At 50.1% G+C, this 14,484-nt stretch overlaps 2 protein-coding genes across 4 annotated transcripts in view; both read right to left on the bottom strand.

Moving 5' to 3' along the window:
* Window positions 1-1,027, bottom strand: part of St3gal4 (ST3 beta-galactoside alpha-2,3-sialyltransferase 4) — a 46,216-nt gene extending 45,189 nt beyond the window's left edge. For 2 of the 3 annotated variants that reach the window (XM_052188740.1, XM_052188742.1), the window contains exon 1: window positions 774-1,027. The gene's annotated coding sequence lies outside the window, so the exon portion shown is untranslated. The remainder of the gene's footprint in view (window positions 1-773) is intronic. The other variant, XM_052188741.1, reaches the window with a different exon arrangement.
* Window positions 1,028-9,059: 8,032 nt separating this feature from the next.
* Window positions 9,060-14,484, bottom strand: part of Dcps (decapping enzyme, scavenger) — a 48,730-nt gene continuing 43,305 nt past the window's right edge. Inside the window, exons 4-6 of the mRNA XM_052188739.1 lie at window positions 14,148-14,261; window positions 11,023-11,133; window positions 9,060-9,516 (exon numbers count right to left, since the gene is read on the bottom strand). Of these exons, the coding sequence (XP_052044699.1) occupies window positions 9,250-9,516; window positions 11,023-11,133; window positions 14,148-14,261 (492 nt within the window). The 3' untranslated portion in view covers window positions 9,060-9,249. The remainder of the gene's footprint in view (window positions 9,517-11,022; window positions 11,134-14,147; window positions 14,262-14,484) is intronic.

Genomic DNA, 14,484 nt, shown 5'->3' with positions numbered 1-14,484 from the left:
CCTAGCCTGAGGCAGTAGTCTCCTAAGCCTGACCCTGGGGATCTAGCCTAGAGGACAGAGAACACAGGAGATCAGGCTCATAAACCAGAAAGTCTACTCCTCCGTCTGGGAATGGCAGTGGTACAAGACACGTTGGCATCTTGAGGCTGCCCACAAGATCCCAGCCAGCAAGGGTCTCAGAGTGGCACCTAGAACAGACACGGACAAGGGTTCTGCTCCCAGCTCTAGGTCAACTTCTCAGTTCTATCCTATGCCTTCTCACTGTCCACCACCCAGGCAACTTTGAAGCACAGTTGGCCCAAAGACCCCCAGATTCCTTGGACACAGCCACCCTGCGATTGGCAAAACCACCTTTGGGCTTTGCTCAGCGACCTTGCAACTCCAGCACACAAACAGACCCTGCAAAACTTGTCACCTCTAGTTAAGCCAGCCCACATGTCCTGGACTTCGGAAGATGCTAGAGATGATAGTCACCTCTTCAGCCAGGGCGCAAGAGCGACAGGGGTAGGGGGTTAGAAACTTTCCGGAGGATTGTCCTGTTCACTCACTCCTAGAGAGCAAGACAAATCAGGCTTCCCGCGAAAATCTAGTCCAGGAAAAGGGACCCAGCTCCCCAGGGCTGTGGCCACCCTACACCAACCCCGCGCAGCGTGGAGTCCACGTGCCGGGCCCCGACCACCTCCCCGAGCCGTGGCGGGAGGCTGGAGCCTTGCAGCCCCGTCGCTCCCCGCCCTCCGCCGCGGGGCCCCAGAGCCCGACTGCCGCGTACTCACCCTCGCGGGTGGAGCGGGGCGGGGCGAGGTAAATCCGCGCGCAGCTCCGATCCGTTAGGCGCCCCGGCACTGGCGCAGTGGCTCCGCTCGGCCCGGTCCCTGTCCCGGGAGCGGGGCCGGCCTGGGAGCGGGCAAGTCCGCCTAAAGGGGAGGCGGGGGCCAGGGCTTGGGCGGGGGGCGGGGAAGGGGCCGGACACGCTTGCGCACACGCTCGGGAAGCAGACAGCCGCGAACGCCGCGCTGGAGGGAGGGCGCACCGAGGGAGGGAGGGTGCGGAGAAAGGAGGGAGCTAAGGAGGGAGGGAGGGCACCGAGGAGGGAGGGCGCGCCAAAGGGAGGACGCCGAGGAAGGAGGGAGCTAAGGAGGGAGGGAAGGAGGGCGCCGAGGAGGGAGGCCGGGGGGCATGAGGCCGCCAGGAGATTGGGGTTAGCGTGGAGGCCTCCGGGGCCTTGGAGAGAGACGGCCCGGGTGCGGGAGGCTGGATCCGGTGAGGGCAAGCCCAGGGCAAGCGCGCCTGTGAGTAGCTCCGAAACGAGTATGCCCAATGTTGCCACTAGCACTAATCCCACGCTTTTCTGGAAACAATATCCCAGAAAGGCTTCTTTGCTGTCCCCGCGGGGTAAAAGAGTATCCTTTTTTTCTCTACAGAAACTCAAGTACAGGAGTGGGAGTCCATCCTTCCAATATCCTCCCATGCTCTCATGGTAGTCAGATGACCTAAATTCAGGAGCCTTTTTTTTTCTGGGGGGGGGGGCGGCCGGTGCGCCCCAAACTGCTCCCTCAGAACCCTCCCTGCATACCCTGTCTTAGCCTTGGATAACTTCTCAGTTTCCGTTCTTGCTGAAGGCGCCAGGCATCCTGTCTCCAGGGGAAACCCCTTCAAGCCTTTAACCCTGATTCCTTGGGCTCTAGAACTGCCTGGACTGAAGAACAGTGCAGAAACCACCCTGTAGGACTGCCCATTTCAGGAGGCAGCACAGTGTTACCCAGTTCCTAGCTTGCGCACCCTGGGGCTACAAGGAAAGTTTTAGATCCAGTCCCCTTCCCCCGGAAGCTTACTATCTAGTTGCAGAGAAGGGTTGGGGGGTGTTGTGCTGTACTCCCTTCGAGAATCAGGCGGCACAGGATGTGACTAAGTGTAAGATATGAATAACTGACAGTAAGCGCCCAGGGTTTTAACGGAGTGTAAAGTCATCGTCAGGGGAAGCTGGAGGTCTCACGTGTTGGGAACCTCCAATTCACAAGTTCTGTTCTGTCGAAACAAAATGAAGAGGCGGCCTCCAGCTTCTCCTCCTAGGGACTGTTTCCACCTGAATTATGCCTTGCATAGGTGGAAGCTCTTTGGCAGCTCACCAAAGCCTAGTTTTATTTGAATGGTGTCTTTGGCCTGTCAGTCACCTAGTCACTCAACAAATATTTATTACATATCATGTCCTTGTCTGGAGCTAAGCTGGGAATAGAGAATACAGTGACTGTCTCTGTGTTTGGCAAGGGAAAAAGAAGGAAGATTCATATTTTGCAAAAGAAAAATGGCCCCAGGAGAAAGCAACTGAGATAGGTCTGGCAAGTTGAGCCAAGAAACAGCTGCCCAGCCTTCAAACCTGGCTAAGTCTTCACCAAACTAGTTACAAAGACAAGTTCACACTTCTTACCAAAGGTAAAATCCTTCTACCGTAAAATTGAGCTCTTTGTGTGTGTGTTTGTGTGTGTGTGTGTGTGTGTGTGTGTAGACCTGCACGCTTTCCTGGAGACCTGAGCCTTGCTTCTGCCAACTAAATAGCTTTCCTTGGCTTTCCTTTTCTGAGCTTACTCAAAGGGCATCATCAGTATTGAATATGACAATGGAGGACTTGTCCTGAAGTCACCATATGATGCATATAACTATGTGTTCAAAACACACAGACAAATGCCTTTTAAATGTCTAAAATGCATTCCGAGCCACAGCACACCTCCCAGCCTATCCCAGCCCCCCCCCCCCATCAACCCCTTTAGCTTACTATGCTTATGACTTTTCTCTTGTACTTTCTTCTTCTTCCACCTCCCCCCTCCCCCAACCTAAAAGAAAATCTTCCTAAGTAGCCCAGGCTGACCTGGAACTTGTGATCCTCCTGCCTCACTCTTCTGAGAACCATGATTACACAGTTTCTTAACAGTATAGACAGAAGCTGAGCCAGCCACTTCGAAGCCCCTATAGCTTATGAGTTAGAGAGGAAGCGATTCTGGCATAAAGGCAGTCTTTCATCCTAGACGTCTGGGTTCTAGGTTCTTGCCAATCCCACTGTACCCCTTAACCGGGCACTGCAAGTTGCTTACCACGAGTCAGGGATGTAACAGGCTGGGCCTTAGCCTCAGGGGCCTGTTCCTTTCTGAGGTTAGCTGTCTTGATGAGGTGAGCCTAGACAACCTTCAGAATAACAGCAGTAAGTAAGTCTTACTCAGCTGGCCAGCAGACCGCCTCCATCGCCATCCTTTGCTGCTTCTTTCGCCTTTTCCTGTTCTCCTAGGTAGATGTGGCAAACACCTGACTCCTGGGACAACCCCTGGAACATCCTCGGACAAAGGGAGGAGACAGAGGAGGAAGAGGTGAGAGGAGGCAGGTGCATATGGGCCACGGAGCCCTGCCCCCGAGGCTCCTGCTGGACAGGCAGCTACCTGACAAATATGCCTTCTCCCAGACGTCTGGCTCCTGTCCCTCACATGTGCCACGTTCACATCCTGGAGGAAGGGACAGCAAGATGCCATGTGAGGAAGAAATAAACCCAATCCAGCATCTCAGGCATGTTTAAAAATAGCAACTCCAGGATGGTATTTCAGCTCCTATTTTTATCAGATTTATAAGGCTGGACCATGGCGTTGAACCGTTCTTAGGGATCTCAATAGCAGGAGACATCTCTATTGTAGTGTGAAAAACTTGCCAAGAGGCCAGGGCTAAAATGCATTCCAGGACCCTTTAGGTTGGAAGAAATCCCAAGCATGTAGCTCCTGCCCTCCTTCAGAGCCAAAATCGATTAACCACAGCTTTTTCCCTTAAAATCTAAGCTGGGTCTAGTGGAACATGGCTGCAATCCCGAGTACTCAGAAGGCTGAGGCAGGAGGATCATCAGGAGTACTAGGCTAACCTAGCTCATAGACACTGTCTCAAAAACACCTGGGCACGGTGGTATAACACTAATACCATTGAGGATATGACTGTCATGATCTAATTACTTCCCAAGAGCCATGCCTTTAACACTGTCCCCTGAGGTGTTAGAATATTAACATACAGAGGCTATAGCAAGTATCTAGTCCCCAATCTTTCCTTTTGGATTGCTCTCATGGCAGAAAAAATAGCTAAAATTTACTAAGTAATGGTACTCTGCTTAAAAGTCTTTTTTTTTTTAAATTATAAAAAAAAAAAAAACAAAAAATAGAACAAAACAAAAAACAAAAAATCCAAAAAAAAAAAAAAAAAACAAAACAAAAAATGATGTGTATAGATGCTTTGCCTGCACCTATGCTTGTGTATACCATATAAGTGCCTGCTGCCTGTGGAATTCAGAAGAAGGCATGGGATCCCCTGGAACTGGAGTTACAGATACTGTGAGCTGCCATGCCAGTGCTGGGAATCAAACCCAGGTACTCTGGAGGGGGGCCAGTACTCCTAACCTCTGAGTCATCTCCCCAGCCCCTTAACAAAGCCTCACGGTTAAAGTAAGCACGGCTGTCATCCGTATTTTATCGACAGAATATAAGTTGCTCCAGCACATGCTTGTCTCTGGTGCAGAGTGGAGCCATTCGACTACTTTGCCTCCCAAAGACGAACAGACTAGGACAGACTAGTGGAGCAGACAGAACAGTACCCATCAGAGTTGGAGAGAGAGTCCAGTTGGTAAAGTACTTTAATCCAGGGAACCCATGTTCCACAGAGGACCTGTGGAATATGGTGCTGCATATTTGTAATCCCAGCACTGGGGTGGCAAAGAGTTGCTAGTGAGGATAAATTATTAAGATCTGTCTTCTTCCCTGTCCCCCCCCCCCAATTCTCTCTCAGGAAAAAGGCTGGAATGTAACTCAATGGCGGAATACTTGCCTAGCAGACATGAAGCCATGGGGGTTCAATCATTTGAGCTGTAAAAAGGAAAATCTATAGTGTTACATAGTATTATTGTGTTACAGTATCAGTATCAATTGATTGACAACAGATACAGATATATTGGGCTAGAAAGACGGCTCAGCAATTAAGAACACTCACTGTTAAAGAACACTGTTGAGGCCTCAGGTTCAATGCCTATGTAAGTACAGTTCCAGGCGAGGGAGCCAATATCCCTATTGGTCTCCATGGTCACTGAACAAATGTGGTACACAGACATACATGCAGGAAAAACACCCATAAAGGAAATAAAAATTGTAAAAGTATATATGAAAAATATTTTAAGCATAGACTTTTTTTCTTTTAAAGATTTATGTCTGAAGACAGCTACAGTGTACTCATATACATAAAAAGATTTATTTATGTATATGAGTACACTGTAGCTGTACTGATGGTTGTGAGCCATCATGTGGTTGCTGGGAATTTGAACTCAGGACAGCCAGCTTAAAAGATTTATTTATTTCATTTTTTTATTTTTATTATTATTATTATTTTGTTGTTGTTGTTGTTTTGGTTTTTTTCGAGACAGGGTTTCCCTGTATAGCTCCAGCTATCCTGGAACTCACTCTGTAGACCAGCCTGCCTCTGCCTCCCAAGTGCTGGGATTAAAGGCGTGCCTACCACCACGCCCAGTTAAAAGATTTATTTATTGTTATATCTAAGTACACTATAGCTGTCTTCAGACACACCAGAAGAGGGCATCAGATCACATTATAGATGGTTGTGAGCCACCATGTGGTTGCTGGGATTTGAACTTAGGACCTCTGGAAGAGCAGTCAGTGCTCTTAACTGCTGAGCCATCTCTCCAGCCCCCAGACTTTCTTCTTGATATTGCCTAATAAAGCAGAATAACAAGTGTTTACACATAAGTAATGTACAGGTGACAGCATAAAGGATTTGTATTGACAATCTTATACCCCCTGCGATACTTGAACATCCAGAGTTGGGCCTTGTGCTGATGTGTCCTGACATCACAATCCCCGGCCCACCAAGATAAAGACTATTCAAGTGCTCTGGATAAGGAACTATCAGGAGAGAAATGTTTTCAAATATGTGTGATCCTTGTTTCTAATTTTAGAGCCGTGTATTCAACCTGGACATGCAAAATGGAGCTTGAATATATTTTTTCTCTTGGCTCTGTGCTGACAGTCTTGCTCCCTGAGAGGGCTTTGGAGTACCCAGAGGAGCTAAGGAGGCACGGCAGCCATGTGTCCTTCTGCTTCTCCTCTCCAGCCAGGCCAGAAGAGAAAGGCCAGGCAGTAGAGGCTAAAAGCCATTTATTTTCCTGATTTATCTGGGAAGGGACATCTGCCATGGCCCCAGCATGCACGTGAGAATCTAATTGTCAGGGCGGGGCTGGCCTTTGCAATGCTCAGGCAGGGCTAAGTGTAATGCATTCTGCTCGGGAAGCTTGGTCCCAGGAGACAGGACACTGTGCTCTAGAGTGACAGTAGGAGGAAAGACTGAAGTAGAGTTACCTCTGCCCTGGTCTGGGAACTCAGGCCCTGTTCCATGCCTGTGTTCTCCACATTTAGTGTGCAGAGTTCCACAGGCCCCAGGGTAGAAGTTTCAGCTTCCTGGGGCGGCCATTTGCCCTGTCAGGAGGCACTGAGCATTGGTTTATCTGTAAAACAGGGAGAGTGCTCCGCAAAATGATTTGTTATACAAATGTAAATGGTCCCAATGTTGACTTGCCTTAAAATTCTGTTTTATCCTGTCAGAACCCCAGAGGTTGGGAAGCTAGAATAATGGTAAGAGGTTCTGACCTTCGAAGTCTTCACAGTCCAAAAGGAAAGGCAACAAGCCAACAGATAGAGCAAGAATGAAAGAAGCCAAGTATGTGAAGACCCAGACAAGTCGTGTCGGAGTCTGTCAGTGAGGGTAATCCACAAAGACATAAAGGGTATTGTTAGGATCTTATCACCAGACTGCAGCCAGGCCGCCCAGCAGGAACCTCGGTGAGATGAGACCTTGGGAGCTCAGAGATGGGGATGGGGTACTGGGCTCTAGGGGGAAAGCGGCAGTCATTTTTGGAGGACAGTGAAGAGAACTGGCTGACTCTGAAGGGACCCTTGCCAGACCTTAGGCAGACGCTGGTCCTTCCAAGTATAAAAAAAATTAAGCAGCAAGTCCTGGAAGGATATCTCTATGGTATCAGGTAAATAAGGTATATTGTCACTATCCCAGAGAGGCATCTCCTTGCAGAATAAGCCAAAAGGAAGATAGGATGGGTTAAGAGTGGAGAGCCCAGAAGGTTATCTAGAGCACAGGTCTCTGCCCTAGGGAGGAGGAATACCTGGCCTTCCCAGGCTTAATTTCAACCCTTGCAACCATGACCCCATGACCTCGCTAACCTGTCCACATGAATAAGCAGACTGTTCTTTCCCTCTGGGTTGTATATCCAGCCTTCAGTCTGCCCCACCCAAGCCAGACACTGTGAGATTATAGCATACAACACAAAAGTCAGCCTGTGTGCGAGCCTCAACTCACAAGCAGCACAGCTGGCATGGGGAACAAGGAGCACATGACATTGTGAGGGGTTGTGTGTTCTGGAGAGGCCGCATTGGCACCTCAGCAGTGTGTATCTCCCACTAACCCCACCCCCCCTCCAGGCTCCAGAGAACATTCAGCGCCATTTCTACCCTGGTACCTGGAGAAGGAGTAAGTGAGACCCAGGAATCTGCCCTGCAAGCTGTGTGCTGCTCGAAGAAAAGTTCTCTGCCTTCTCTCCGAGAACCCTCAGCACTGGAACATAACCATGCCCAGGAGAGCTTTTGCTTTCTGTTCAGGAAACCACTAGTTTTTGCGGCAGTCATGACCAGATCTGGCCTACACTTGTAACAGGCACACCTGCTTTGGTTGCCACCAGAATAACTGCAAATCCTTGTGGTGGCTGGGTATATACCTCAATGCTGGGGTGCTTGAATTGCAGAGAAGGCTGGGTTAGCACAGGGGTAGCTTTATCGTGCCTCACTTGGACCCTGTGGAGGCTACAGTGGTCTCAGGTTCTGACCATTCACTCCAATCCTCTTTTTTTCAAATAGAGACTCTCTCGGGGGCACCGAGGTCCAAGTACTCACCACCATAGGCAGTGTGAGCCTAGAGCAAGTGACAGGATCAGGGCTCCCACTGAGGGACTCGCTTGCAAATATAACAGTTGGGCACTGAATCAAAGCTCTTAGTTCTCAGGCCAGGGGATGCAGGGTCACGGCCATCCGTCTTCCTCATGTTTTCCTCCTGGTCACTTTGGAGTCCAACATCCTGCATCTCAGAAGAGAGCTTCCAGAACAGGCATAGTATCTTTAGCCTTCCCCTGCCCAACAGTAAACACTAGTTCTGCTCTGGCAGGAGGATACAATTGCCCTTTGTGCTGGAGAGTGATCTCATGGGGCTACGTGTGGCCCTGTTGTGAACAGTGGCAGTTGTCACCCTTCTTAGATAGGCTCCTGTCAGCTCCGTGGCTGATCATCAGCCCCTTATACCCCGAAGTCTGTAGCCTTGAGATTCTGCGAAGCGAAGTGCTGATCAGACGGTCCCCAGACCCTCTACTGCAACCATATCATTTTGCCCCGATAGTGTTTTGAAATTTCTGGCTGCCCCATATGAGTTTGTTTTGTCTTTCTGCCTAGATAACAAACTCAAGGCCAGGGTTCTGCTGACCAAATAACAGAAGCAAAGGCAGGCTTTGAAGGCTTGCATCATCTGATTCTCAGGAAAATGTTACCAATGCCAGGCATCTATCCCCAGCCCCCTCATGAACTTATCAACAGCCTCGACACACACACACAGGGTGTAACCTCATTACTCGGAGGGAAGGAGGAAGTGGCCTCGAAAGCCTTCACAGACTATTTCCGGAAAGGTTTTGAATTTGGTTTTAAGAGTGGGAGTGAACTTGTCCAAAGGGAGGGTTATGGGGAGAGGAACATGGCAGGAGATTTGGAAGGCATGTGCAGGGAGCAGGACAGACTTGGGACAAGGGAATCAGCAGGTACAGAGAGCCTAAGGAGATGGAGGAAGTCCTTGAACCTTCCAGGAAGCTGTGACTCACCAGCTGTGACGACACTCTGAAACTTTTCACCCTTCCCAAGAGGTCCCTACCAGCTCTGCCAACTCCCCTTCCCCCACCCTCCCACCCCACCAGGCTACACCGCCAGTCCTCACCAATAAGAAAGTTCTTTATTCGCATGTGAGGAACAAACCGGTACAAAAAACATCTCACACTTGACCTTTGCTGAAGGCCAAGAAACTACAAAATACATTTTAGGAAAATCCCTTAGAGATAAAAACCCAGCCCAAGCTACCCCAAGCCCGACCCACTAGTTCCTCTCTTCAGACTCTCTCAGCAGCTCAGGGTTGCTGGGCCTTCTGCAGGAGCTGAAGCAGGGGGTCATCGGTCCTGAGGGCAAAAGTAAGAGTGCGCTGCTGGTAATGCTTGGGGTCACACTCCAGGTTCTCGATCACCTGAGCCAGCAGGTGTGCCCGCTCCACGCCTGAGCCGGGGGCCTCGAAGCCCAGGGCAGTGAAGTGCACATGCAGGTGGTAGTAAGAGGGCAGGTAGTGTAGGTATACTCGCAGCCGGTCGCCTGTCACCTGGTAGCGCTTCAGGATGGCTTCCTGATAAGGAAGGACAGTGATGAAAAAGTCATGTTGCCAAGGAGCCAGCACCCAACCTTCAACCCCCACAACTGGACCATCACATCCTTGCTACACTTGCCCTGGGATGGCTACAAAACCAACCAGCTCTCTGCCCCGCCTGCCCTAGATCTTGGTCTTCTAAGATATTTGAAAATACAGTGACACAGCCAAGCTGAGCCATTCCTCAATGGAAATGAGCCTCAGTCACTCCAAGCCTCAGGAAACATGGGCTTCTTGCTTTGGGAGTCTAGGAGTCCCAGCTCTTAAGTTGGCCCAGAGTCCCAAGACTGCAGACCTGTAGCAATTGATCACTTGTGCACTAAGTAGGCGGCTGAGCTAGGAACTTAGTAAATGGGAAAGATGCCGGGAGAGACTTCAGGAAGGGCTCTGAGACCGCTACAGGGCTCCTTGCAGAAGAAGAAAGCACTCAAGTTGGTTCTGGTTCCTTTTCCCCAACCACCTTCCTCAGGCCTCTGTGGGCTCAGAATTTAGCCCCAGATCATATTCTATCTTCAGTGCTACCAATGGAGAATCACAGCAGCAGGGTGAACGGGGGTGGGGGGGTGGGATTGGGGGATGGGAGGGTGGGGGGGTGTGCATTGGAGGAGGCAGGAGTGCAGTGGGGTGGGGATGTTGCTGGGTTAAGCAGAGCTGATGGGGGCTCCTGGGGAGGTCCCTCCCTGAGAGAAGGCCACTCTGTGCCACTGGGGGTACCTAAAGACTACTTGAGAAACTAATGGCTCCATAAAGGAAGAGGCTAGAAGGGTACCAAGTGGAGAAGGCAGTCAGGGCCCATCGGTACGGGAGGCAGTATCTAGGGGAGGAGTACTTCCTGGTTGAGCAACTTGTAACGGTTGGCCCCTGGCAGGACAGTTGCCTTTACATAGTCCAGAAAAAAAGGCTAAGGCTTAGCTTGTACAGTGGGGGCTTCAAAAGGAATCCCAACCAGATCCTAAGGTCTGAAAGTAAGCTCTTCAAGGGCTCTGAGACAAGACAACAGCAGGCCAGGACCACAGACCCAAGCTGTTAGTCAATCTTTTCCCACTCTCTCCTGCCCTGATGGCTCCTTTTGCCATCCCATAATGTCCCAGATAGAAAGTACCTCCCGAGCATTAGGTGCTGCATAACTGAGCCAGCCTTCAGTCTAGGTGAGAAGGTATGTATATATACACAAGTCAAAGTCATGTGACCAATATCCAAGGACCTCATCTGGCACACGGTGGTTGCCATGAAGACACATCTGGGATGGGAGGGACACAAGCCTGTGGGGTGGAGGGACCTACAGATGATGGGCAGGACTGAGGGCAAGGAGAGGCAGGTGGGACTAGAGCTGGGGTGTCAGGCAGGACTGCCTAGGAATTAATTTATGACTTCTAGTAGCATTCATGACTGAAATCCAGGCAGATGGAGAAGTGTAAGGAAAGGGGGGCGGGGCACACTGGAAAGTGCTGCAAGCCTGGGCTTCCACACTGGGGAACAACTCACTTGTCCTTCCCGGAGAATGTTCCTCAGGAGTGGCAGGTGCTCTGCAGTGAGGTCTCGAAGTGATCTGATGCCCCGGCGATGGCAGATGGCGATCAAGTACAGGTCATCAAGCTGTGGGGAGACCCCAGGAGAAACCTGACAATGCTGGTCTTAGCAAGGAGGCGACCAGCCAGGGCACTCCTACCCCCCAGGGCCAGTCCAGGAGACCCCACAGCAAAACCAATGAGTGGGTACTATCGGTGTCTGTCTGCCCTGGATGACGAGGAATAGCTAAAGAACAGGATTTCTGTGTATTCTTTGGAGCTAGGTGTGGTGGCACACACCTGTAATGCCAGCACTCAAGCGGGAGGACTGAGGGTTCAAAGTCACTTTGGGCTATACAGCAAGACCCTTTCTCAAAAAAAAAAAAAAAAAAAGAGAAAGCAAAAAAAAAACTATGAAACAAAATTTTCCATCTGGGAATGTCTACATACACCACAGAATGGACAGGAAGAGATGGGCAAGTTCAGAAAGCCAAGCACAAAAGTCTTTGTCCTGAAGACCTTACAACTTGGCCTACGTGCATGTCATTCTCCTGTAGGAAATAAGACGGTGTGTCTAAAAGCATGGCAGCTTTTTGGTTTAGTACTGAGGACAGAACCCAGGGTCTTCTGCAAGCCTATCACAATCTCTACTACAGAGCTACTTCCCCATGACACACAGTGATCAGCACATAAGAGGGAGGACTCCAGCTGGCTGGGGACCAGAATGTCCTCTGAGGGAAGGCAGGGGATCTGGATCTGGAGAGAACTATGAGAGTGAAGGTTCAGAGAGGGTAGCAGCTCAAAGGTGCATGCAGGGATGGGGGTGGGGGGGACACACGGAGGAAGCGCCCTGGGGCCTGTCAGCCAGTTCTCTCTCTTCCTATCTCAGTGGTTCACAGAAGACCTTTCCTGCAGTCCTTCCTGTAAATGGAGCCTGGCTGAAGACCGAGAGGTCACAACAGAGCAAAGAACCAGTGTCAACAAAATCTTGTGCCAGAGAGCAAATGAACTCTTCTCTTGCCCGGAAAACCCTCCCTGCTCCCCAAACCTTGGCCTTGCTTGGTTATCACACCCACGTGCCAGGCTGCGGAGCCAAATCCAGACAGAATGCAGCAGCCCCTGGTCCTGAGATCTGACCTGCTAGATTCCTCAAGGAGATAATTTGGGGACCATGAGTCACCCGGCCAAATCCCCAGAGTCCTAATGTAAGAACTGGGGATGAGAGCATCCCTATGATGTCTGGTGTCCAAGTATGTCATTCTTTTCGTGGTAATCATTCTTCCCACCAGAGTTACAGGAACCTCGGCTGTGCCCAAAGCTACCATGTGAGTTCTGCCCACCATGCCTTTCTTTTATGACAAGTCCCACCTGGATTCTCCCTTCTCCTCTTGTGCCCAGGTAACGTACTTAGTCCAAGGGGAAACCAGGAAATAACAGGGCTTGATTTTGAGCATATGTTTTGGCTGAAGAATGTGCCACTATCACAGGACACTCAGAATAATAAAAGCTGTCGGTGAACAAATCCCGAACACCGCACTAACTGGTATCTCCTGCTCCACTGGCATGGAATGAGGCATGGAGCCCGCTGCTGTCAGCTCACAGGATAGGTGAGAGAAAAGGGAACCATTCTCTGATATCAGACATGAGGAAAGGATTTCTGCAGGCAGGCAAAGATCCTCCTGGCACAGAGAACCGAGCTGAAACACTAGACAAGGACAGGTGAGTCTTGAGACCGATACTCCATGAGGTGGCTTATCGGTCACTCTGGGGAGACGGCTTATAAAGCAGGAGAAAAAAAAATCTAAGTTTTCTGGGAACGGCAGGAGTTGTTAGCTTCACTTTAACCTCTAGGGACTTGAAGGAAAGATTCCTGGTCTGAGAGGGCCAAGGAGCCTAGGCTGTGTGAACTGAAAATGTACTGTGTGCCCACGCATAAGCATTTATATCCACACTATATAAGAATTCCTTCTGGAAGTGAAGATGAGGTAACAGTAGTGGTTTCTGAAGAAGGGGATCTGAGGAATGTGGAGTGAGAGAACCTCCTCTTCCTACGCAGCCTTTGTATTAGATCTATTTTAACTATGGGCATGCAATAACAACAAAAAAGTGAATCATGAAAGAACATATAAGCAATTTCTCGATAGAACTGAGGAAGTCTGGTCCAGTGGCACACATTTCAGGGGGGCTGGGAATCACAAGATTGAGGTTAGCCTGGGCTACAGAGCAAGACCCCTGTGTCAACAAAGCAAGGAGTAAGGGGAGCGTGACCTGGGAAGGCATAACTGCTAGCAACATTAGATACTTGCTACATATTTGTTGAATGAATGAAAAGAAGAACAAATGAATACGCTCAGGGCCACCGGTGTGGGGATAATAAATAACATACTTCTAAGGCTAGAGAGGCAGCTCATGGCTAGAGCTCTCGCCTAGTATGCTTGGCACCTTAACATTTGAGCCTCAGAGAAAGAGACAGGAGGAGAAAGGGAGAACAATGTTTCCAGGAGGGGCGGTGAGCAAGTATCAGGAAGGCTCCTCAAAGCTGCAGTTTCTCCATCTCCTTGATCCTTCCCTGGATCCTCGCCCCAGTACAAGAAGAACCAGAAGCTCAGATATGACCTATCTTACAGCTGGTGATGCTGACAGCTTCTAAAGGAGCAATGAAGTTCACTGCCCTCACAAGTCAAGGAGCTGAGGTACTGAATAAAACAGGGCTCTCTGAGATCCCTAGGCTGGAGTCTGCCTGCTGTCCCAAGCTTTTCACTCTTTAAGAGTCTCAGGAGGCAGTTCTTCCTGTCCACACCTAGTTCCTTCCCAGGAGCAATTAGGGTTTAACCCTGAATGTCCAGGTGCAGGGCTGCCCGAGGGGACACAGGACTTTGCCTATAGCCGCGGAGGCAAACATCACCCCATGATGCCTTTTGGCAAAGAGCAGAGTCAGAAGAGGCTTTAGGTTGACCCACGGAAGCAAACATGGTTGTCTACAGTAGCTAAGCACTGGATAACAGTAATCAGAGCTGTAAGGGGGCAGGGCCCACAGAGTTAGGCTGGCAGCATGGCACCAGGAGCTTCCAAGGCTCGAGTGCTCCAGCGCCTGGTCTTTACCTGCTGCTGGTTCCACTTAAGGTCTGGGATGAGGACAAAGCCATCGGAAGGATCTGGGTTCTCAAAAACAATCCGGTCAGCTTCAGCCTTCTTGTCAAGAATGTTATATACCCACTGGAAAGAGAGAAAGAAAGAGTTTACAAATCCACTTACATTGACTGCAACCTTCCAAGAAAAATGGTCCAGCTATAAATGGCCACAAACTCAGGGTGGACACTCGCTGGCTTTAGAAGACTCTCCACTTCCATCATAGCTGGCTCCTGGTTATCGCTGTCATCATACAGGCCTTGGAGCTCACACAGGGCTGGGCCCCTTAGGTTTCTCATGCTCAACATAG

The sequence above is a fragment of the Apodemus sylvaticus genome, chromosome 7 (genome assembly GCF_947179515.1).
Source record: "Apodemus sylvaticus chromosome 7, mApoSyl1.1, whole genome shotgun sequence".
In the NCBI taxonomy this organism is placed as follows: Eukaryota; Metazoa; Chordata; class Mammalia; order Rodentia; family Muridae; genus Apodemus; species Apodemus sylvaticus.
Note: the sequence above shows the minus strand (reverse complement) of the source record. Positions and strands in the feature narration are given on the sequence as shown.